Here is a 25,358-nt window from a genome sequence, read left to right as displayed (position 1 = left end):
TTATTGCAGTAATTGCACTGATTAGAGTGGGTGGGATGAGGCAACTGCAATCAATGTTGCATCCCTACTCGGACTGAGGTTACTAGTATGCAGCCCTGGCATTTTTATGCCAGATGTGTGATATTTCATGCCAGAGGACTGTGAACAGATGCAAGTTTCTTGGGTCTAGTTTTTAAAAGATGTCTTACCCTGACACCGGTCCCATTATCCTGAATCTGAATCAACTTCAGCCCACCATCCTTTACAGTCACCTGAATATTTGTAGATTTGGCATCCAAACTGTAAACAAAAAAAAATTACCCAGCTAGCACATTGCACCGAAGATAACTTGTTTCTTCAAGACAAAACTAATTTAGAAATAGTTACATGGGTACGATGGGTATAGCGGGATATGGGCCAACGAGGGCAAATGGGATAAGCTTAGGAGTTTTAAACAAAGGGTAGCATGGATAAGGTGGGCCGAAGGGCCCGTTTCCATGCTGTAAACCTCTGTGATTCTATCATAAAATTTGAGTGAGTTACAATATTGTTCACCATACAAAAACATGAACTGGAACTTTCACAGACTCAAGACACAAGTAAGTTAGATATCTCAGACTGATCCACACCTCCTCTACCTTGCCTCCACTTTGGGAAGACAATGATGCAGTGGTAACGTCACTGGATGAATAACCCAGACGTCCAGGCTGATGCCTTGAAGACATGGGTTCAAATCCCACCATGGCAGCCAGTGGAATTTAAACTGAATTAATAAAACAGTAATGATAATGGGGAAGAAAATCTTACCTATTGCATGCGAGTCCAGATCCACAGTAAGGTGGCTGACTTTTAAGTGACCCCAGAAAAAGTACAGCCACTCAGTTCAAATGCAATTAGGGACAACAAAAGCTGGTCTAGCCAGCAATGCCCATAATACAGCAAATTTCACAAGCTCATGTAGTTGCTAAAATCCTCCATTTCAACTTAAAATATGCTTTATTCATTTTCAAAACATTTCAAATTGAATTTTACATGAAGTGCAACAAAATTCAACTTTTCTTCACACAGCACATTCCACTCTGAGGTGTCTTAGTACAACTGAAATATTCTGATAGTTACAGTACACATTCCATGTCAGGCATACTACCCAAGGGGTTTTCAGCCCCTTTGTGTGTTTGAGTGAAAGGCCTTTCTCCATTGTGACTCCGTGGTATCTGCTCCTAGCCATAGTGCTTCCCTTAGCATGTAGTTCTGAACCTTGAAAACATGCCAGTCTGCAACACTAGTCAAGGTCAACTCTTTGTGCTGGAAGACCAGCAGGTTGCAGGCAGACCAAATAGCATTTTTCAACAAGTTGACAGTCCTACAGCACAGAATCCCCACAGTGCAGAAAGAAGCCATTCAGCCCATCGTGTCTGCACTGACTCTCCTAGGAGCATCTTACGCAAGCCCATTTCCCACTATATTCTTGTAACCCCATGCATTTACCATAGCTAATCCACCCTTCCTATACATCTTTGGACACTAATGGGCAATGTAGCATGGCCAATCCAACTAACATGCACTTCTTTGAAGTGTAGGGGGAAACCAGAGCACCCGGAGGAAACTCACACAGACATGGGGAGAATGTGCAAACTCCACACAGAGACACCCAAGGCTGGAATTGAACCTGGGTCCCTGGCACTGTGAGGCAGCAGTGCTAACCACTGTGCTGCCCTGCAATTGATGTTTATCTTGGTGTGCGTCTCTGAGAACAACTTGTAAAGCACAGAGTCCCAAGCTACGGAGCTGCTTGGGATGAACCTTGACAAAAACTACTGCAACTCTCTTCAGATCTTTTCTGCAAAGGCACATTTCAGAAGGTGGATAATGGTTTCTTTCCCACCATGGGCACTTTTAGGACTACCTGCGGAGGGGTTGAGACTCTAGGCACGTAGAAGGGATCTGACAGGAAGGGCTTTTCTCACCATCATGAGATAGGAAACCAACAACTCACTGAAGGAATTTAGAACAGATCAATGAGTCACGTTATTTAATTCAAATGAAAACAGATTTGGATTGATTACAGAACCCACTCACTTGACAGCTGGATTTATGTGGGTGAACACCAATTTCATCTTGCAGATGGCGGATCACCTAACGCAATAATAAAAGATGCAATGTCATGTGTCTTCCTGTTTCAGGGAATTTTCAGAACTTGCACACTGGGACTCGACAAATCTACAAAATGACTCAGCCAGTCACAGGGCGAATTCCCAAGTTTGGAGAGTGGTGGAAGGCGGTACCAAGACCAGGAAAATGTGCAATGGATAAAAGGAGTGGGAAAGTCACTTTGGCTACTAATTACATTTTACAAAAAGTGAATACATTTATAACATTGATGTCACTACAACTACTCAGGATGTGTCATGGAAATAGTGGAGTACTCACAAACCCTGACACTTGGGAATGGTGTGTCCACCTACAAGTGTTAGGATCATTCAGGAGGCACAGACAGTCACAGGTAAAAGCTATGGGGAAGTAGTTACTCCTAGAAATGAAGATATTTGGGTGATTGTTAGAAGTGGTAAGAAGCAGTCAGTGCAGCAATCCCCTGTGCCCATTCTGCTGTATAACAAGTATACCGTTTTGGATACTGTTGGGGAGGACAACTTACCAAGGGTAAGCCATGGAGTACAGGTCTCTGGCATAGAGTCTGTCCCTGTTGCTCAGATGGGGGGTGGTGGTCATGGAGGTTGAGGGTAGTGAGATCATGAATAAGGTTTCAGGGTCGCAAGAGCTTACCAGCAGGCAGGAAGGTGGTTTGAAGTGTGTCTACTTCAACGCTAGGAGCATCTGGAATAAGGTGGGTAAACTTGCAGCATGGTCTATTATGGCCATTTTATGCCTAGTTGCAGCTAGGTATGGAGAATGGTGGTGCAATCATGTTTAAATGGGGATGGGGTAGATAACATATATTTGGGGTAATTATAGAACTTGGAGCAAAATGCCATAAAAATACCATTAGAAATGGAGCTGGGGATAGTGGCATCATATTCCTGCAAGTAATGGCACCTTCAAGAACAAATGGTGGTGTTAGAATGTTAGACATTTGGTCTGCAGGAAAGGAAATCATGTTACAGCAAGAATCTGTGCAGTTCCAATTACAGTCTACTTGGAAGTGCATGGTAAAATAGGGCAAAGTCAACATGGTTTCACTAAGGGGAGGTCATGTGTGACAAATCTCTGTTAAGACTTCTTTGAGGAGGTAATGAGCTGGTTAAACAAAGAAGAGCCAGTGGATGTCATCTACTTGGATTTTCCAAAGGCCTTTGACAAGGTGCTGCACAGGAGGCTGCTTAATAAGATAACAGCCCATGAGACAAGGCACAGATAGCAGATTGGCTGACTAGCAGAAGACAGAGAATGGGGACAAAGGGGTTCTTTTCAGGATGGCAGCCAGTGACTAGTGGAGTTCCACAGGAGTTAGTGTTGGGATCACAATTTTTCACTTTACACATCAATGATCTAGATGAGGAACTGAGGGCATTGTGGCTAACTTTCATAGAATCCCTACAATGCAGGAGGCTCATCGAGTATGCGCTGACCACAATCCCACCCAGCCCCTAACCTAGAACATTTACCCTATTGGACCCCTAAAACAGAAGGGCAAATTTAACATGGCCAATCCAGCCTAACTGCACATCTTTGGATTGTGCGAGGAAGCTATATCACCCAGAGGAAACCCACACACAGACAGAGGGAATGTGCAGACTCCACATAGATCCAAGATTGAAACTGAACACAGGTCCTTGGCGCTGTGAGGCAGCAGCGCTAACCACTGTTCCACTATGCTCCACACAGACCCAAAGCTGAAATTGAACCCAGGTTCCTAGCACTGTGAGGCAGCAATGCTAACCACTGTGCCACCATGCTACCCTAGATGATATAAAGTATAGGTGGAGGGACAAGTAGTATTGAGGAGACAGGAAGGCTGCAGGACTTGAATAGGTTAGGACAGTGGGCAAAGAAGCGGCAGATGGAATACAACGTGGGAAAGTGTGAGGTTATGCACTTTGATAGGAAGAATAGAGGCATATACTGTTTTCTAAATGAGGAGAGAATTCAGAAATCTGGAGCACAAAGGGATTTGGGAGCCCTCGTTCAAGATTCTCTTAAGGTTAACTTGCAGGTTGAGTCGGTAGTTAGGAAAGCAAATGCAAGCTTAGCATTTATTGTGAGAGAACTAGAATACAAGGGCAGGGATATACTGCTGAGGTTTTTCAAGGCTGTGGTCAGACAATATTTGAACATTGTTAGAAATTTTGGGCTCATATCTAAGGAAAGATGTGCTGGTCTTGGAGAGGGCCCCAGAGGAGATTCACGAAACTGACCCCAGGGATGAGAGGCATAACACCTGAGGAGCATTTAAGGACTCTGGGTCTGTAATCAATGGAATTTAGAAGGATGAGGGGGCTCTCACTGAAACGCCTGGATAGACTGGACATGGAGAAGATGTTTCTATTACTGGGAAAGACTAGGATCTGAGCACACAGCCGCAGAGTAAAGGGACAACCTTTTAGAATCGAGACGAGGAGGAATTTTTTCAGCCAGAGGGTGGTGAATCTGTGGGATTTATTGCCACAGAAGGCTGTGGAAGCCAATTCATTGATTGTGTTTAAGACACAGATAGATAGGTTCTTGATTGGTAGAGGGATCAAAGGTTACAGGAAAAGGCAGAAGAATAAGTTTGAGCAGATTAGATGGGCCGAATGGCCTAATTCTGCTTCTATAATCTTATGGTCTTATGCATCACAGCCTAGCATCTACAGAGTAAATATAAATGCAAAGTCAGTTCACAATTTATTTAACTGTGTCTTACTCTCTCTCACTGTACTTGTAGTAAAATAGTTAGCAGAAGAGAAACTCTAAGGACCATGTTGCCTGGTAAGAGAAGGATGTTACATTTTAAAGTTTTATTCTGGTGGCTGAAAACATTACTGTACAATTTTCATCAATTCCAGCTGTATGATACCCAATTCTGCCACCAATAGCTGGAGAACATTGCCTGCTTCACTGTCCACTATCCTGCTCATGTCTTATGTTATCCAATACTACCATGGAGCTATATTTCTATCTGAACCAGCTACTAGATATTCCACTTCCTATTGCACCATAAATTGACAAAGGAGCTGATGGAACCTATGTCCCCTTGTAAACCCACCAGTTACACATCCAATTATTCCACTTCACCTCACTTGTAAAAAAAAAGGCCAATCAGCTTTATTTGGCTGTCCCAACTTTTAGCCTAGATGTAAAATTACATCTGCATAACTCTTCCACACACGTTGGCTCATTTATCTTTCCTAGGTACAGCAGTTCATACTCATCAGCATTAAGTTTGGGGCAGCATAGTAGCAAAATGGTTAGCAGTGCTGTCTTGTAGCACCAGAGACCAGGGTTCGATTCCTGGCCTGGGTCCATCCGACATAGGAGCAGAGTTAAGTCCAACAGGTCTGCTCTACAATTCAACCAGCATTAAATTTCACCTACAACATTTTGTTCAATTATCCCCTCCTATAGCATCAGTGCAACATCCTCCAGCAGTTCGACAGCACCTCCTGATTTATCAGCAAATTGAACTCCTTTGTTTCTGAGTTCAGGTAAATTACTAGTGAGAACAGTGGTCCATACTCCAATATCGGGAACATTCGCTCAATCTTGTTGGTGCAGCACAGTGATTAGCAACCAGGTTCAATTCCTGGCTTGGTGACTGTGCAGAGTTTGCATGTTCTCCCGTTTCTGCGTGAGTTTCCTCACAGTAAAGAATCTGACAATATCAGGTTAAAGTCCAACCAATTTATTTGATAGTAAACTCACAAGCTTTCGGGGTTTGCCCCTTCGTCAGGTGAATGGAGAGAATGGAGTGAACGGTGGGGCAAACCCCAAAAGCTTGTGAGTTTATTATCAAATAAATTGGTTGGACTTTAACCTGGTGTTGTCAGACTCCTTACTGTGTTTACCCCCAGTCCAACGCCGGCATCTCCACATCATGAGATTCCTCTCCACAGTCTGAAAGACGTGCTGGTTCAGGTGGATCGGCGATGCCAAGTTCTCCCTCCATGTACCCCAAGAGGCACTGGAGCGTGGCGACTAGGGGATTTCCCACAGTAACTTCATTGCTGTTAAAACAAAATAATAGCCTGCTCGCGACGCTAATAACCAAATTTTTTAAGCAATCACTTCCATTGTCAACATGCATGTGGACAGATGGAGATGGACAACAGAGAAGTTTAATACTGCAAATAAATTATAATAGGATACACACACACACACATAAATAATCTAAACTGTAAAGTTTCACATTACACAGATCAAGTCTTAGGATGATAATATCTCAATGGTGATTTGATCTATTCAATAAGAGGAGACAGCTCTGAGCCTCATATAGAGAAGTGCATGTGAGCGGCCTCTTGCTCTGTGAACACTATCCCATCCCCAACTCACCTGTTCTCCACCATCTCTTTAATAGCGTTAGCAGGCCTTTGGATCACCTCACCGGCGGCTATTCTGTTAACCACCGTCTCCTCCAACCTGCGAATCACTCCAGCAGCAGCAGCAACAGCCGCCATTCTGCCCCGCTCACCGATTATAAATAAACACAGCAACCCCACAAGAGAAAGTGCGGCAATATACCAACCGCCCCAGCCAAGGAAGTCCCGCCTCCTACCGGCCAGGACCATCCTCATTGGAGGCTCCCCGCTGTCAATCAGCGCTCGCGGCCCGCTCGCACTGGACAACACGGCAGTCAATCACGGAGCCCGGCCCAGCCGCATTGGGGAGTTCCTCTGTCAATCACCGGCTCGGGTCATCCTGATTGGACAGTCCAGCTGCCAATCATCCGCCCTGGTCACCTGGATTGGAGAGTTCTACTGCCTATCATCCGTCGCCTGGATTGGAGCGTTCCCCTGTCAATCATCTACCCCGGCCACCTGGATTGGTGAATTCTGCTGTCAATCATTTTCGGCGGCCATCTGGGATTGGAGAGTCCAGCTGCTGATCTTCCGCCACCTGGATTGGAGGGTTCTCCTGTCAATCATCTACCCCGTCCACCTGGATTGGAGAATATTGCTGCCAATCATCTGCACCGTCCTCCTGGATTGGAGGATTCCACTGTCAATCATTCGCCGCGGCCACCTGGATTGGAGAATGATGTTGTCAATCATCCGCCGCGGCCACCTGGATTGGCGGATCTAGCTGTCAATCACCCGGTTGAGCTGAGCCCGCGGGTCGCGCCGCTCCCAGCTGCAGGCGCCTCCCGGGGGACTGGCTCCGGCGCGGGGCACGGTTCAATCCGTCTGCTCAGTGTCGGCGGAAGAGGCTGGTGGCACAGAAAGTCGGGAGAGGATTTGTCTCCCAATGCAATCACTGGGTACGGTAACGGGAAAGTCTTTCGTGTTTTTTTTTGCCGCCCACGTTATTAGTTAAAGCAGCCAGAAATTGTTCCCGCTGCAAAAGAAAAGATCATAGTTTGCAACGTGAAGATCAGCATGTTTGCAAAATGAGGGCGAACAAACCAAGGGGCAGAGAGGATCTGCCTCATTGTGATTTACAATCCTCAGCCAGTCTCTCTGACTTGTGGAATTGCATTGATCTAGCGCCGTTCCTGATCGATCAGGGGACATGCCAAAGCTTTGCCGCCAATGAGGGAACCCTCCATCTGCAGAGGTGGCACTTTTCTATTGCATCAGTCAGACATTATCAGCGTTAGAAGGTTCACTCCAGCTCACTTTGAATCAGAATGATCCCCTGTTAGAGGTGAGGGTGTTCATGTTCCTCCCCGAAGGTGAGGGTGACCACGTCCATCGCCCGAGGTGGTCGCTGAGGTTTCAGTGAGGTGGTGGTGGTGGTGGCTGCTGAGGCCTGTTGGGTCTGAGAAGTTCCACAGTCAACAGGACGGGTTACCGCTGAGTTTTGTGCGAGTTGCTGGCTCTGGATTTCCCTGTCTTTGTGCTTCTCTCTGCCTCTGGTACCTACTTGCTTTTGAAGGAGGTTGCACCATTTTTTTTTTAAATTTGGTTGTGTCAGGTGTAGCAAATCTTCACTCAAGCCTCCAAAGTCAATTTCAGAACCCCCTAAGAGACGCCTTCAGAGTGTCCCTCTAGTGCTTCCTTTGACCATCATGAGAATGCATCCCAGACTCAAGCTTTCCAGAGTAGATGTGCTTTGGTCAGTGAATCAGACATTCTGGCTACATGATCTACCCAACTCAGTTGTGACTGTATATTGGGACAAAAGTATATTTTCCAGTAGACTGGCATTGTGCATTGTTGAAAGGAAAATGAATATGTAGGAGAACTACTTTGGACTTTTATTTGTACTGGTAGACACTTTAGGCTTCAGCTGGAAAATTGATCCTTCACTTGATTCCCTTCTTGCTGTACTGTCTGATACCTCCAGTATCACAATGCTGTGATGAAAGGAGCAGATCTGAAATGTTAACTGTTCCTATCTAAAGTCCACATATCCACTAAGTGTTTCCATCATTTCCTGTTTTTCTTTCAGGCTGTACTGTTTACCCAGAGTTCTATCCTGTGGAGCTTCATTGACTGTATTTCTCAGGTCTTAGTACCATGTGTTGTTGGATAGACAGCCAAGTGTAGTAGTGAATGTATTTGGCACTCTGGATACATATATAGAAATAAGCATGAAGGTGTAGTTCCGAAATCATATTTGAATAATACAACATCTGTTCCTTCAAGAAAATGCTACAATATTTCAGTATAACTGTTCAAATCAAACACTTTTTTCTGTTACGTCTAAACTAAATAAGATTAACAATCAATGTTTATCAGAAAATTGAACACCTTTACAGTCTTTTATAGCTTGTTTAATTTTCTCAATAACATTGTTCACGGTTATGCTTAGGAATATTGTGTCTCTTTACCTGAGCTAAAGTAGTATGCTGGAGTTGGCCTTTGGTTTTTGCTTCTTGCGATCTGTGTTACGATTCTGCAGCTTCTCATACAATCGCTCTGTGTTTGTATCCCACAGGTTGTTCAACTTTCTGCCGCATCTGTTTTTTTTGTCTTCTTGCATTGCATATTTCCTCTTAAATGCTTCAGTATACATAAGAACGTAAGAGTAGGAGCAGGAGTAGGCCTTCGAGCCTGCTATTCAATAAGATCATGGCTGATCTGAAGTGGATCAGCTCCACTTTCCAGCTTTCTCCCCATAACCCTTAATTCCCTTGTCTATCAGAAACCTATCTACCCGTGACTTAAATATATTGAGCGAGGTAGCCTCCACCACTTCAATAGGCAGAGAATTCCAGAGATTCACCACCCTTTGAGTGAAGAAGTTCCTCCTCAACTCCAATCTAAACTGCGCCCCCCCGCCATCTTGAGGCTTTGCCCTCTAGTCTTGCAATCCTTTCTAAGCGGGAAGAATACTCCTACTCATAATTTTTAGGTTTGTTTGCCTTTTGACCCTGCAAGCCTGTTCCATCATTCAGTAAGATGAGAGGTCACACGACACCAGGTTATAGTCCAACAGATTTATTTGAACTCATAATCTTCCCTTCGTCAGGTGAAGTGGAGCGAGGGGCGCAGGCACAGAATATATAGGCAGAGTGACGATAGCCCAACACTAACAGGTAATCAAGACTGTCAAAGAATAAGTATAGACAGTGTAGGTTTACAAATCTGTGGAGGAAAATCTCCCTGACTGTCCTGTTTTGATGCCATGCAGCCACTGTGGGTGGCACAGCAGCACAGAGGTTAGCACTGTGCTCTCACGGTGCCAGGGACCTGGGTTCAATTCCCGGCTTGGGTCACTGTCTGTGTGGTGTTCTCCCTGTGTCTGCGTGGGTTTCTTCCGGGTGCTCTGGTTTCCGTCCCCAGTCCAAAAGAGTTAGGTGGGTTGGCCATGCTAAATTCTCTTTCTGTGTACCCAAACAGATGCTGGAGTGTGGCGACTAGTGGGTTTTCACAGTAACTTCACTGCAGTGTTAATGTAAGCCTACTTGTGACACTAATAAAGTTTAAAAACTAAATTTTACCTTGATTACTGGTGATCTCTCCAGCTGAATTAGTTTGCATAATGTTTAACACTACCTTATTCTTTGCCTTAAAAGTTATTGGTTCTTGGGTCATCCCTTCACTTGATATACAGCCTGTCAACGCTTTACACATACTGATTATACTTGCATTTGTCTATTAGCACTCATGATTACTTATAATAACTCGTTATTCAGCCAGCCTGCTCTGTCTGCATTTATCCATTGAGACTCTTGATTGCCTGTTAGTGTCGCATTGTTGTCACTCTGCCTATATATTCCGTGCCTGCGCACCTCGCTCCACTTCACCTGACAAAGGAGATAGTGCTCCGAAAGTTTGCGATTTCAAATAAACTTGTTGGACTATAACCCGTGTGACCTCCCATCCAACATCAGCATCTTCACACCATCATTCAATAAGATCATGGCTGATCTGATTGTGGCTTCCACTCCACATTCTGACTACCCTGATAACCTTGCACTCCCCCCCGTTAGGTAAGAATCTATTTACGTTTGTCTTAAAAATATTAGTTGACCCTGTGTCCACTGCGTGAGAGTTTCAAAGATTCATGACTCTCTAAAAGAAAAAAAAGTCATTCACATCTCGGTGGGAGGCCCCTTATTTTTAAATTGTGCCCCATGATCCTCTTTCATCATCCACTCTGCCAAGGTCCTTCATGTTTCAATATGTTCACCACTCAAACTCCAATGGCTTCTGGCCCAACCTCTCTAATCTTTCCTGGTAAGAGAACCCATCCCCAAACCAGATATCAGTCGAGTTAATCTTCCCTGAACTGCACCTAACACATTTATATCCTCTCTTAAGTAAAGAGACCAAAACAGTGTTCTGGATCTGGTCTGACCCACTACAGCAAAATATCCTTACTTTTATATTGCATTCCTCATGCAATTAACAACAATATTCCATTGTCTTCCGAATCACTTTCCATATCTACGGCAAACTAACCTTTTGTGATTCATGTACCAGGACACGCAGATCCCTCTGCATCTCAGAATTCTGCAGTCTCTCTCCATTTAAATAATATGCTGCCTTTCTGTTCTTCCTGTCAAAGCAGACAAGTTCACATTTTCCCACGTTATACTCCATCTGACAATTTTTTAACAAAACAACAAACAATTTTTTAGTTAACTATGTCTCTTTCAGACTCCTTATGTCTTCTTCACAACCTATTTTCCTACCAATCTTTGTGCATCAGCAAATTTAGAGACAATGTATTCAATCCCCTCATCATTGAGGCCCAGCATTGACCCCTGTAGCGCTCAACTCATCACATCTTGCGAATCAGAAAATGACTAATTTATATCTGTTTTCAGTTTCCTGTTAGCTAACCGTGCTAATGTGTTAACCCATACACTATGAGCTCTTGTTTTGCATAGTAACCTTTGATGTGGCACCTTGTCAAATGCTTTCTGAAAATCATAATACAGTGCAGGTTCCCAGCTTATCCATGTTGCTTGTCACCTCCTCAAAGTACTCCAAAAAATTAGCGATTTCCCTTTCACAAACCCGTATTGATTTTATGTGATTGCATTGAGGTGTTTTTTTTAATGTGCCTGATTATATAACTTCGTTAACAATAGATTCCAGCAACCTCCTAATGACAGATGTTTAGCAAATTGGCCTATAGTTTCCTGCTTTGTGTCTTCCATTCTTGAATTGAGGAGTCACATTCTCCAATCTGATAGAATCTTTCAAAAAAATCTCAAGTATTGTAAAATTAAAACCAATGCATTTACTATTTAGGTAGACACTTCTTTTAAGACCCTAGGATGAAGTCCATCCGGACCTGTGACTTGTCAATTCTTAGTTCGAATAATTTTCGTAGAATCACAGAATCCCTACAGTGCAGAAGGAGGCCACTCAGCCCATCGAGTCTGCACCGATCACAATCCCACCCAGTCCCTGTTCCCGTAACCCCACATAGTTACCTGCTAATCCCCCTGACACTAGAGTCAATTTAGCATGGCCAATCACCCTAATCCATACATCTATAGACTGAAGTTTCTTAGTACCTTTTCCCTAGTGATTGCAACTGTTTTAGGTCCCTCCCTCCATTTCAGTTCCCAATCCACATGTATTTTCGAGATGTTGTTTGTATTCTCTACAGTGAAGACATACACATGATATCTATTGAATTCATCCACCATTTCATTATTTTCTATTATTAATTAAACGGTCTTACTTTTTGGAGGACCAATACTTGCTACACTTACTCTTTACTTTTTTAAACACCTTTTAGAAACTCTTACTTTTTGTGTATGTATTTCTAGCTGGCTTTCTCTTGCATTCTTAATTTCCCCCTCCTTATTAATCTTTTCATCATTTTTTGCTGTTCTTTATATTCTGGCCAATCTTCTGATCTAAGAATATAAGAAATAGGAGCAGGAGTAGGCCATCTAGCCCCTCGAGCCTGCCCCGCCATTCAATAAGATCATGGCTGATCTGTTGCGGCTCAGTTCCACATTCCCGCCGTCTCCCCATAACCCTTAACCCCCTTGCCTATCAAAAACCTATCTACCTGCGTCTTAAAAATATTGAGCGAGGCAGCCTCCACCACTTTAACGGGCAGAGAATTCCAGAGATTCACCACCCTTTGAGTGAAGAAGTTCCTCCTCATCTCTGTTCTAAACCGCCCCCCCTTTATCTTGAGGCTGTGCCCTCTAGTCCTACTGTCCTTTCTGAGCGGGAAGAGCCCCTCCACCTCTATCCTATCCATCCCATTCAACATCTTATATGTCTCAATGAGATCTTCCCTCATTCTTCTAAACTCTAATGAGTACAAGCCTAGTTTATTCAGCCTCTCCTCATAGTTCAACCCCCTCAACTCCGGAATCAGCCTAGTAAACCTCCTCTGCACTCCCTCCAAGGCCAAAATATCCTTGCGTAAGTGCGGCGACCAAAACTGCACACAGTACTCCAGCTGCGGCCTCACCAGTGCCCTATACAGCTGCAGCAAGACCTCCCTACTTTTATATTCAATTCCCCTCGCTATGAAGGCCAGCATCCCATTCGCCTTCCTGACCACCTGCTGCACCTGCAGGCTGGGTTTTTGCGACTCATGCACAAGGACCCTGAGGTCCCTCTGCACCGTCGCCTGCTGCAGTTTTTCGCCACATAAGTAATAGTCCTTCCTACCGTTATTCCTACCAAAGTGGACAACCTCACATTTGCCAACATTAAATTCCATTTGCCAGTTCCTGGCCCATTCGCCCAGCCTATCTAGATCCTTCTGCAGACTCTCCACACCCTCCGCAAAATTTGCCATTCCACCAATCTTGGTGTCATAAGCAAATTTCGACACCATACACTCGGTTCCCTCCTCCAGATCGTCTATATAAATGGTAAATAGCTGAGGCCCCGGCACCGACCCCTGGGCACTCTACTAGTCACCAACCGCCAATCCGAATAGCACCCATTGACCCCACTCTCTGCCTCCTATTTGACAGCCAATCCTCTATCCACGCTAACACCCTACCCCCAACTCCATGTCCCCTGACCTTCTGTAATAACCTTATGTGAGGCACCATGTCAAACGCCTTCTGAAAATCAAGAAACACCACATCCACCGGCTCTCCTCTATCCACTGCCCTAGACACATCCTCATAGAACTCCAATAAATTCGTCAGACACGACTTCCCCTTAACAAAACCGTGCTGCGTCTGCTCTACCAAACAATTCTCCTCAAGATGCCTCGCTATTTTCTCCTTGATCACGGATTCTAACATTTTACCTACAACAGACGTTAAACTAACCGGCCTATAATTCCCCGCCTTTTGTCTGCCACCCTTCTTAAACAACGGCGTAACATTAGCCGTTTTCCAATCTTCCGGCACTTCCCCGGAATCCAGCGACATTTGGAAAATAATCACCAGGGCATCCACTATCACCTCTGCCATTTCTTTCAGAACCCTTGGATGCATTCCATCCGGTCCTGGGGACTTGTCCACAATCAGTCCCTCCAGTCTGTCAAGCACCGCCTCTCTAGTAACAATAATGTCATTCAGGCCGTCCACTCCTACCATCTTTCCATCGCTAACACCCGGCAAATTATTCACGTCCTCCTCCGTGAAGACCGAAACAAAAAAGTGATTCAGGGCCTCAGCCATTTCCCCATCCCCTACCACTAAGTCCCCCCTCTCATCCTCTAAGGGTCCAACGTTCACCCTAGCCAGCCTCTTCCTTTTTATGTATTTATAAAAACTCTTGCTATCCTTTTTTATATTAAGCGCTAGCCCAGCTTCATAGTTTATCCTACCCTTCTTTATCAACTTCTTTGTCATTCTTTGTTGACATTTAAACCTCTCCCAATCCTCTTCTCGCCCACTACTCTGCTACTCATCTTCCAGAATTATACACTTTTTCTAAAATTTGATGCTACCTTTAACTTCTTTCCTTAGCCACATATGGTGCATTCTTCACTGGTACCTTCTTACTTTTCTGCTGCTGCATCTCAGTTGACCTATCCCTTCACCTAATTTCCCAGTTCATTTTAGCCAGCTCTTCCTTCATATCCTCATAATTGCCCTTATTAAAGTTTTAAACATTAGTCTGAGATCCACTCCACTGTCCCTCCAAATTGAATGTGAAATTCATTCATACTGTGATTGCTGCTACCTTAGCAGGACCTTCAATATGAGCTTATTAATGAACCTGTCTCATGGCATATTACCATATTAGACTGCTCTCTGGTGGGTACTGAAATGTTCTGATCTAAGAAACTGTCCCAATAGCACTATGGACTCATCATCCAGGCTATCACTGCCAATCTGATTTTATATATATAAAGTCACCAATGATTATTGCTTACCTTTAATCACAATCCTCATTATTTCTTTCGATACATTCCATCCTATAGTGTGGTTACTCTTTGGGGCATGTAAACTACTCCCACTATTGATAACTTTACTGTTTCGAATCTCTACCAAAACTGATTCTACAGCTTGATCTCCATGACTAAGGTCATTGCTCTCTGTTGCGAGTTCCCTCGCACACCCTGTTCCCATTTGACCGTCCGCCCTGCTTCCTAATCTCCCACCTGCTGAGGATCCTAGCACCTTCCATCTGCCCTGGTTCATGGCAGCTCCCACCCACCTGCTTCCATTGAACTTGCTTTTCTGCTCTAAGCTTGTTAGCTGTCGATATTGAAAACTTAACTGGCAACTGATGACGTTTCACTCGTCCGATCACAGGCTGGTTTCACTCTACCAGCCTTTGATTAGCTGAGCAGACTCTTGAGCATTGTGTGAAATTCTGACCAAATCAGAAGACCCTAGTTTCCAAAGAAACGAAACTCACACACCAATCAGATCAGAAAGAGGGCGAGAAATAATTCTGAAGCTGACGCTTAATACTGCACAGAGTAACATCATTCCGTTCAGACCATACCAGAAGACCGTTCCAGAATATCTGAAGGAAAATGGTTACCCGAGGAAAGATGCTTCGAAACCAACATGCACCATGCTGACAAGATATGGTGGAACTGAGATCTGACAGCTACAAGCCCACACAAACATGGGGAGAACATGAAAACTCCACACAGTCACGCAAGGCTGGAATTGAACCCCGGTCTCTAAGCACTGTTAGGCAGCAGTGCCATGTAGCCACAGTGCTGCCCTCTTTGATCAACATTCTCGGTGACCCTTAACTGATTTCTAAAGCACTCCCACTCCGCAGGCTTACCTGTATTCACTTAAACATTATAAATCTCTTCTTTTAATCTATCACTATCCTTAACCTCCTCAGTAAATCACAGATGGATCTTGCTTTGCTGGCCTTTGTACCCTGGATGTCCAAATATAATGGATACAATATGAAGAGAAATGGGACAAAGGTGGGGATGTGGCATTAAATCACAGATCTGTCAGTGAACTGATGGTCTGCATATGTTTCTTTCAGAAGGGTTATTGATTAGAAATATTAACTCTTGTTTCTCGCCCACAGATGCTGCCAGAATTGCTGAGTAATTTCAGCCTCTTCTGCTTTTAGTTCAGATTTTTAGCATCTCAAGTATGTTGCTCTGAATAAAGTGTTTAAAATTCTAAAGAGCTGGACAGACTCGATGCAAGGAGGATGATTTCCCTGACTGGTAAATCTAGAACCTGGGGACACAGTCTCAGGATATACAGTAGATCATTTAGAACCGAGACAAGGAAATATTTATTCGCTCAAAGGGTAAACGAACTTGTGGAATTCTCCACCACAGAAGGCTGTGGAGGCAACGTCACTGAATGTATTCAAGAAGGAGACAGTTTTTTTTAGATTTTAATGGCACTAAGAGGTGTGGGGAGGAAGTGGAAATCTGTCATTGAGATAGAGGATCAGTCATATTGAATGGTAGAGCCATTCTCCCTCAATGTCAACAAAACAAAGGAGATTGTCATCGACTTCAGAAGTCATAAAGGAGAACATACATCAATGGGGACGAAATAGAAAGGGTCGAGAGCTTCAAGTTTTTTGACGTCCAGATCATCATCAACCTGTCCTGGACCTCCCATGCCAACATTATAATTAAGAAAGCCCACCAACGCCTCTACTTTCTCAGAAGACTAAGGAAATTTGGCATGTCAGCTACAACTCTCACCAATTTTTACAGATGCACTGTTCTTTCCGGTTGTACCACAGCTTGGTATGGCTCCTGCTGTGCCCAAGACCACAAGGAAGTACAAAAGGTCATGAATGTAGCTCAATCCATCACACAAACCAGCCTCCCATCCATTGACTCTGTCTACACTTCCTGCTGCCTCGGCAAAGCAGCCAGCATAATTAAGGACCCCATGCACCCCGGACATTGTCTCTTCCACCTTCTTCCTTCGGGAAAAAGATACAAAAGTCTGAAGTCACGCACTAATCGACTAAAGAACAGCTTCTTCCCTGCTGCTGTCAGACTTTTGAGTGGACTTATTTTGCATTAAGTTGATCTTTCTTCACACCCTAGCTATGACTGTAACACTACATTGTGCACTCTCTTGTTTTCTTCTCTATGAACAGTTTGTTTTGTCTGTATAGCGCGCAAGAAACAGTAATTTTCACTGTATGTTAATATGTGACAATAATAAATCAAATCACATCAAATTTGATGGGCCAAGTGGCCTACTCCTGGTCTAATTTTTATGTTTTGAAATTGATATACTGGCAGACAGGAGGAGGAGAGGGGTAGGTAGGCCAGTAAAGATGGGATTGATGGAAGAGGATATAAGCTGCCTGTTTTTGTAGTGTAAAATTGTGTATGGAGTATAGAAAACTGAAAACATTAACTCCCTGTGCATTACTTGACTTAATTTCTATGTTTCACAATTTAAACTTTTTAAATAACAATCTCTTATACTTATTTAGAATTGAGTACGCTTATTTTGTTTAAAGTTATCGGACCCTTATCCGGTGTCCCAAAATCCAGAAAGACTGGATACCAGCCTGGAAATGACCATCCCCATCAGACATTGCTGTCCATCATTTCCAGATAATTGATCCATGTCGGTATTGACAGCCTGGAAGCCAGTCTGCTCCACCCTTCATCATTTCTCCCCTGTGTCATAGAAATCAACCCTGCTTTAAATTTTAATTAATTATTAGCCTATCATCACTCCCCCCCCACCCCCAATAAAATCTGGCACATGTTTGGTACTGGGCTTCCTAGACATGGGGTCCGATAACTGCAACAAGTAACTGAAGTTATTGGGCAATAAATTCCACTTATATTTTGTTGCTTAATTTGAACAGTTGTACTTTTTGAAAACTTAAAACTGACTAAAGTGTAAGAAGCTTACCATTGTGAAGTTGTGCAGTTCAGTCGCAGATCCTGCCAACTTTCGGAGGATTTGATTGTTATGTTACACTGTGTTAGCTGTGTACTGAGTGATTACTATGACACCACATGTTGTAGAATGTCCAAGTCCGGTTTTACTCCATATAGTGTGGTAAAGCCGTAAATCGCATTGCTGTAGTTTGCTGTAGAGTACTCTTTTAAACTGCTAGTGACATATACTGCAATTTTCAACCTTTACTGTTATGCACATTTAAGCCTCAGTATTTTAGATTGGTCTTTAATTATTTGTTCATCAGATGTGAGCATCTCTGAAAAGGCCAGCATATATTGCCCACCCCAAGAAGGAAGTGGCAAGCACCCCAAGAAGGAAGTGGCAAGCCACCTTCTTGAACTAGTGCAGTTTAGGCGTATCCACAAGTGCTTTTATGAGGGGAGTTCCATGATTTTCACCCCATGACAGTGAAGGAAGTGTTTTAGTTCCCACTCAGGAAAATGAGTGACTTGGAGGGGAATCTGCAAATGGTAGTTTTCCCATGTCCTTGTTCTTTTAGGTTGTAAAGTTTGCCAGTTTGGAATGCATTGTCACAGGAGCCTTTAATAAGATGCAGCAGTGCATCTTGTAGATGGTATTACACTGTTGCCACTGGTGTGCTGGCGGTGGAGGTGGCTAGTCTTTCAGATGGTGTTTGAAAAGTTGATCAAATGTGTGCTGCATTATCATGGATGGTGTCGAGCTTTTTGAGACTTGTTGGAGTTGCGCTTGTGCAGGCAAGAGGAGAATATTCCATTACACTCCCAACATGGGCCTTGTAGATAGTGGACAGGCTTTGGGGAGTCAGGAGGTGAGCAACTTTCACACAATTCCCAGTTTCTGTAGCCTGTACTTAAATGGCTTCTCCAGTTCCATTTCTGGGCAACAGGAACATCTAGGATGTTGATGGTAGTAGGGAGTGGGTCAGCAATGATAATGCCATTGATAATAGAGGGGAGATGGTTTGGTTCTCTTGTTGGAGATGGTCATTGTTTGGAACTTAGAGGTATAAAAGTCACTTGCTACCTAACAATCCAAGCCTGAATATTGTCCAGGTCTTGTTCCATGCAGGCACAGACAGCTTCAATATCTGAGGAGTTGTGAATGATGCTGAACACTGCGCAATTCTATGCATTCCACCCCCACCCCATTACCACCTTTTTAGTTTAAAGCCTTATCAACAACTCTAGCTATTGGATTCACCAAAACCCTGACCTCACCTGGTTTAGGTGGAGTCTCAGTGAAACTGCTCCCTCTTTCCCCATTATTGGTGGACTCAAACCCTTTCCCCTATCTACATCTACTGTTTAAGTCACACACTCTCTGATCTGATTGACCTTATGCCAATTCACAGAAGGTTCTGCTAGTAATTCAGATAATCTTTAAGTTCGCTTTTATTTTGGACCTTACCTCCTCAAATTACTTTGCAGTTTCAGTGCTTGTTCTGCCCATTGTTGTTGATTCCTGTGTAGTTAACTGGATTCTTTTATACTTATTCAGAATTGAGTACGCTTATTTGGATTAAAGTTATCAGACCCTTATTTGGTGTCCCAAAATCCAGAAAGACTGGATACCATTAAGTTCTTTACCAGCTTAGGGAGATGTCTTTAACCGTGGCACCAAGCTGGTAACACAGCGTTTGGAACTCCTGATCACAGAACGGCATAGCAGATCTATTCCCCTGACTACACTGTTCCTGTCCACGTCTACTTGCCTTTCACTCAACCCGCTTAAATGGCCTCCTTTCCCTTGGTGCCTTGGATAGTTTGCTCATCCACTCTGCAGATTTTGCCCTTATCCACAGTGGCAGCAAGAACCTTATATCTGTTAGATAAGGAGAGGGTGACCGACTGCCCGCAATTTTCCAGGTCTGCCCTGTAATTTGGCCTCTTGTCTAGGGTCCTAGGTTGGGCCTTCCAGGACACGAGGGGTCGCAAGTTCGAGGTGAGGGGGGCAAGGTTCAACACAGATGTCAGGGGGACGTATTTTTCACAGTGGGTGGTGGGGGCCTGGAATGCACTGCCAAGCAAGGTGGTTGAGGTGGATATGCTGGGATCGTTTAAGACTTATCTAGATAGCCACATGAACAGACTGGGAATAGAGGGATACAAACAAATGGTCTAGTTGGGCGCATGAGCGGCGCAGGCTTGGAGGGCCAAAGGGCCTGTTCCTGTGCTGTCTTGTTCTTTGTTCTTTTGATATTTCTTGTTCTGGATTTCCACAGCAGACGTTGTTTCTCTGCATGAATCAGGTGCGGCAACGTTCATGGCACTGGAGATGTCTTTCCCTATAATAAAAGCAAAATACTGCAGACGCTGGAAATGTGAAATCACAAAAAGTGCTGAGAGTGCTCAGCAGGTTTGGCGGCATCTGTGGAGAGAGAATTACAGAGTTAACTTTTCAAGGTTAATTCTTCAGAACCAAATTCCCAACCTTTACCCATTGTTCTGCAACCACACTGATACTATATTTTTTGAGCCACAAGTTACAACTACTGATTTAACTTGCTGCTCATAATAATTGGCATATATTTAAGCCATCAGTTATAGCAGTGAACTGTCACCTATAGGCAATATCTGCAAAGTTGGGTTCCTTCTGTGGCCTGGTCAGTTAACTGGTAAATCACAAACCTAGGGCAATGCTCTCGGATCCCAGTCTTGAACCCCACCATTGTAGTTGACAAAAATTATCCTGTAGCAGGCATGGATGAGATGAAAATTAATTCCTGCAAAGTACCTAGTGCAGTTGTGTTCATGTTTTAAAATTTTAGGGTAAATTTCTGTTTGATACTGCTTACCCGAGAGCTCCAGTTGCACCAGATTCGCAACTTTTACATTTTCCTGCGATGCACTCTTCTCTAACCACTCTGAAATAGGTACTAGATTTAACTAGTAAAGAATGATTATTATGTCTAGACCACAAAATTAGATAAGGCCTCAAGGACAAAACTTCATGATTCAAATCCAGGGTTCTGTTCTGGCTGTTAAACCATGCTGGTTTAAAAATCTATCACAGAATCGCAATGCGGAAGAGTCACTTCAGCCTATCGAATATTCCCCAACGCATGAAAGGTCCCGGCCTGCCCATCTAATCCCACTTGCCAGCACTTGGCCCATAGCCTTGAATGTTACGGCGTGCCAAGTACTCACCCAGGTACTTTTTAAAGGATGTGAGGCATCCCGCCTCCACCATCCTCCTAGGCAGTGCATTCCAGACGTCACCACCCTCCTGAGTAAAAATGCTTTTCCACAAATCCCCATAAACCTCCTAACCCTCACTTTTAACTTGTAACTGACCCTTCAACTAAGGGGAACAGTTACTCTCTATCCAAGCCCCTCATCATCTTTAACACCTCAATCAGGTCACCTCTCAAGTCTTCTGTGCTTCAGAGAAAACAATCCAAGCCTATCCAACCTATCTTTGTAACTTAAATGTTCCATCCCAGGTAGCATCCTGGTGAATCTCCTCTGCATCCCCTCCAGTGCATTCATGTCCTCCCTACAATGTGGCAACCAGAACTGCACACAGTACTCCAGCTGTGGCCTCACCAAAGTTCTACACAACTCCATCATGACCTCTCTGCTTTTGTAATCTTTACCCCGACTGATAAAGGCGAGTGTGCCATATGCCTTTTTCACCACCCTATTAACCTGCCTTTTCTTCAGAAATCTGTGGACCAACGCACCGAGATCCCTTTGTTCTTTGGAACTTCCCAGTGTCACGCCTTTTTGCTTCACTGTTCCTTCATGGTCACTGAGTAAAATCCCAAAGCCCCTCCCAACTTCTTGAGACTGTAATGGCAACTTGCTTCAGTTATGGTGTAAATGTGTCACATTCCACTTAGCTCTCTGTACAGACGGGGGGGGGGGCCATGATGCTGCACAAATTTAGTGCCAAAGCATACTTGCATCAGAACTAAATGTATCATGAAATTACACCCAAACCTGTTCAAAAATAGGGGATAATTGGTGGCTGTGCTTTCAGTTTCCTGGCCTTTCGAATTCCCTATTAAAGCTATTTGCCACTTCTAAGATGTGGCATAAAAGCTGCCTTTTTGACCAATCTTTTTGTCACTTGTGGCGATATTTCCTTACGTGGCTGGGTGTCCAATTTCAAATGCTTAAGCCTCTTGAGGCGCCTTGGGTCATTTTATCCAGAAAGACCCCACCCCACCACACCACCCCACCACCCCGCCTTTGGGTCATTTTACTCCGCTAAAGGCGTCAGATAAATGCAAGTAGTTGTGATGGCCCGAAGGCAAATGTTCTCTCCTTACTTGGTTGGGTGTACATTTTCTTTTTTAGCTTGGAGGGCACGTCGTTTCCTGAAAGCGTCCGGGAGAGATTTTTTAACGGGACTAAAACGTGTGCGATACTTGCGTTCTAAATGTGCAGCTTCATTTGCCAAGAGTTTCGGGTGCAGGATAGGAAAGCGAAACCTGACCTAACCGAGTTGCCAAATGTTTGTGACGAAATGCAAAAGGATCGCCTGTGGTGGGGTGGGGTGGGGGGGGGGGGCGGCGTTTATAATGTTTTGTTTCCGAATGGAAAGTTGCACGTGCAGTTTGTTGATGCTGGGGACGAGCGTTTTAAGTTTTGTTTTCCTGTCAGTGACGTGGCTGCGAAGAGTGTTTGGGTTGTTGCTACACTGAGGAGTGGATACAGTGAGAGCAGACCAGCGCAGCGCAGCGCTGCAGACACAGGCACTCGCTCTTCCTTCATCCCATTGTCCTGGCTCCGCTTCTCACTGCCTCTTCTTAAGGGGGTGTTGACCCCCTGGTGCCAAGTGTGGCTCCCTCTTCCTTCCCCTGCGGAGAGACAGAGACACAGAGAGAGAGAGAGAGAGAGAGGTGGGGGGGGGGGAACACTCAGCCCTTCAAACCAACTTCCGCTCTCGGTTTTGCAGCTCAATTTCCTGGTGAGTTGTTGATTTTTGTTTTTGGTGTTCAACTGCTTTCCTTGTGGCGCTGGCTGGAAAAAAAAACAATCTCTGCACCCCAGTTGTGGCACCCTCCATTCCTCTCCCCGAGTTGAATCCGTTTAAAAGCTATGCCACTTTGACTTCTTTTTTCTTAAAGTTCAATTGTTGAGATCTTGGTACTCTGATTTAGGATTTATCCACCAGTACTCAGAACAGCCCTTTCCAAACCTCCAGGTCCAAGAAGATCAAACAGGACAAGGCAAGCCTGTAAGAAATAGAAGCACAGACCCTGGACTTTGAGAGCTCTGAAGACATGTGGTCTTAGGAATCCAGGCTCCAAAGTGATCTTGAGGTAATTAATTATTGATTATTCTTTTGGTGTGAATATTTCTTTAGCAGGTTGTCATTGTTGAGCTGTCATAGAACTTTACAGCATGAAAACAGAGCCTTCAATCCAACTTGTCCATGCCGCCCAGTTTTTAATTTGCCCCATATCCCTCTATACCAATCTTACCCATGTAACTGCCTAAATACTTTTTAAAAGACAAAAGTGTACCTGCCTCACTGCCCCGTCGCACCCTTTTGTATTCCTCCCCTCTCACCTAAAACCTATGCCCTCTAGTTTTTGAGTCCTCACTCTATCTTTGGGAAAATATATTGACTATTTTATCTATTCCCCTCATTATTTTGTAAACCTCTACAAGGTTACACCTAAGTCTCTTATGCTCCGGGGAAAAGACTCTCCTTATAACTCAAACCATCAAGTCCTGAAAGCATCCCAGTAAATTTTTTCTGCACTCTTTCTAGTTTAATAATATCGTTTCTATAATAAGGTGACCAAACTGTACACAGTATTCTAAGTGTGACATTACGAATGTCTTGTACAACTTCAACAAGGTGTCCCAACTCGTGTATTCAATGTTCTGACCAATGAAACCAAGCATGCCAAATGCCTTCTGCACCACCCTGTCCACCTGTGACTCAATTTTCAAACAGTATGAACCTGTACTCCTAGATCTCTTTGTTCTATAATTCTCCCCAACGCCCTTCCATTAAGGGAGTAGGTCCTGCCATGGTTCGATCTACCAAAATGCATCACCTCACATGTATCTAAATTAAACTCCATCTGCCATTCAACAGCCCACTAGCCCAATTGATCAAGATCCTGTTGCAATCCTAGATAACCACCTTCACTGTCCACTGTGCCACTAACCTTGGTGTCATCTGCAAACTTACTAACCATGCCTCCTAAATTCTCATGATGTGGATATTTGATACTAAACTGAGTTTACTATCAAATAAATCGGTTGGTCTAAAACGTGGTGTTGTCAGACTTTTTACTGTCCTAAATTCTCATCCAAATGATTAATACAAATGACAAATAACAGTGGACCCAGCACTGATCCCTGAGATACACCACTGGCCACAGGCCTCCAGTTTGAAAAACAACCTGTACAACCATCCTCTGGCTTCTGTCATTAAGCCAATTTTGTATCCAATTGGCTACCTCACCCTGGATCCTGTGAAATTTCACCTTATGCAACAACCTATCATGCGGTACATTGTCAAAGGCTTTGCTAAAGCCCATGTAGACAACATCGGCTGCACTGCCCTCATCTACCTTCTTGGTTGAAAAACTCAAATTTGTGAGACATGATATTCCATTCAAAAAGCCATGTTGACTGTCACTAATCAGTCCTTGCCTCTCTAAATGCCTGTAGATCCTGTCTGTCAAGAGTTCCTTCCAACAACTTATCCACTGCAAATGTTAGGCTCATCGACCTGTAGTTCCCATGCCTTTTCCCTGCAGCCCTTCTTAAACAAAGGCACAACATTTACCACCTCTGGTTTCCTCCCTAGCCCCTCACAATGTTCTGGAATATACACTTCATGAGGTCCCAGGGATTTATTTACTTTAATGCGCTTTAAGACTTCCTCCTCTGTAATATGTACACTCCTCAAGATATCACTATTTATTTCCCCAAGCTCCCTAACATGCATGCTTTTCTCAACAGTAAATACTGATGAGAAATATTTATTTAGGATTTCACCTATCTCTTGTGGATCCACACATTGATGATCTTGTTGATTCTTAAGAGGCCCGACTCTCTCCCTAGTTACTCTTTTGTCCTTTATGTATTTGTGGAAGCACTTTGGATTCTCCTTTGCCTTATCTGACAAAGCAATCTCGTGTCCCATTTTTACCCTCCTGATTTCTCTCTTAACGCTATTCCTACACCCGCTATACTCTTCAAGGGATCCACTTGTTCCCAGCTGTCTATGCATGTCATATGCTTCCTCCTCCTCCTTGACCAGGGCCTCAGTATCCCAAGTCATCCAGGGTTGTCTACGTCAGTCAGCCTTGCTCTTCACTCTAAAAGGAATGTGCCTACCCTGAGCCCTGGTTAATGCACTTTTGAAAGCCTTCCAGTTATCAGATGTCCCTTTCCCTGCCAATAGACTCCCCCAATCAATTTTTGAAAGTTCCTGTCTAATACCATCAAAATTGGCTTACCCCAGTTTAGAATTTTAACTTTTGGGCCAGACTTATCATTCTCCATAACTGTCTTAAAACTAAAGTGATCCCTCACCTCCTTTTCTGATTTCC

At 44.0% G+C, this 25,358-nt stretch overlaps 2 protein-coding genes across 5 annotated transcripts in view; one reads left to right on the top strand and one right to left on the bottom strand.

Annotated features, from left to right (window-relative positions):
* The window catches only part of mlh1 (mutL homolog 1, colon cancer, nonpolyposis type 2 (E. coli)), a 53,525-nt gene extending 46,927 nt beyond the window's left edge, over positions 1 to 6,598 (bottom strand). Inside the window, exons 1-2 of the mRNA XM_080193696.1 lie at positions 6,466 to 6,598; positions 189 to 279 (exon numbers count right to left, since the gene is read on the bottom strand). Coding sequence (XP_080049822.1) covers positions 189 to 279; positions 6,466 to 6,590 — 216 coding nt within the window. The 5' untranslated portion in view covers positions 6,591 to 6,598. The remainder of the gene's footprint in view (positions 1 to 188; positions 280 to 6,465) is intronic.
* Positions 6,599 to 7,294: 696 nt separating this feature from the next.
* Positions 7,295 to 25,358, top strand: part of LOC145346446 (TPR and ankyrin repeat-containing protein 1-like) — a 104,802-nt gene continuing 86,738 nt past the window's right edge. For 2 of the 4 annotated variants that reach the window (XM_080193695.1, XM_080193692.1), the window contains exons 1-2: positions 22,675 to 22,747; positions 22,985 to 23,102. The gene's annotated coding sequence lies outside the window, so the exon portion shown is untranslated. Of the gene's footprint in view, positions 7,391 to 22,674; positions 22,748 to 22,954; positions 23,103 to 25,358 lie in introns of those variants that run through there. The other 2 variants (XM_080193693.1, XM_080193694.1) reach the window with 2 other exon arrangements.

Source organism: Carcharhinus amblyrhynchos, chromosome 8, assembly GCF_965287045.1.
Source record: "Carcharhinus amblyrhynchos chromosome 8, sCarAmb.v2.hapA, whole genome shotgun sequence".
Classification (NCBI taxonomy): Eukaryota; Metazoa; Chordata; class Chondrichthyes; order Carcharhiniformes; family Carcharhinidae; genus Carcharhinus; species Carcharhinus amblyrhynchos.
The sequence above is the reverse complement of the archived record's forward strand: the minus strand, read 5'-3'. Positions and strand labels throughout refer to the sequence as shown.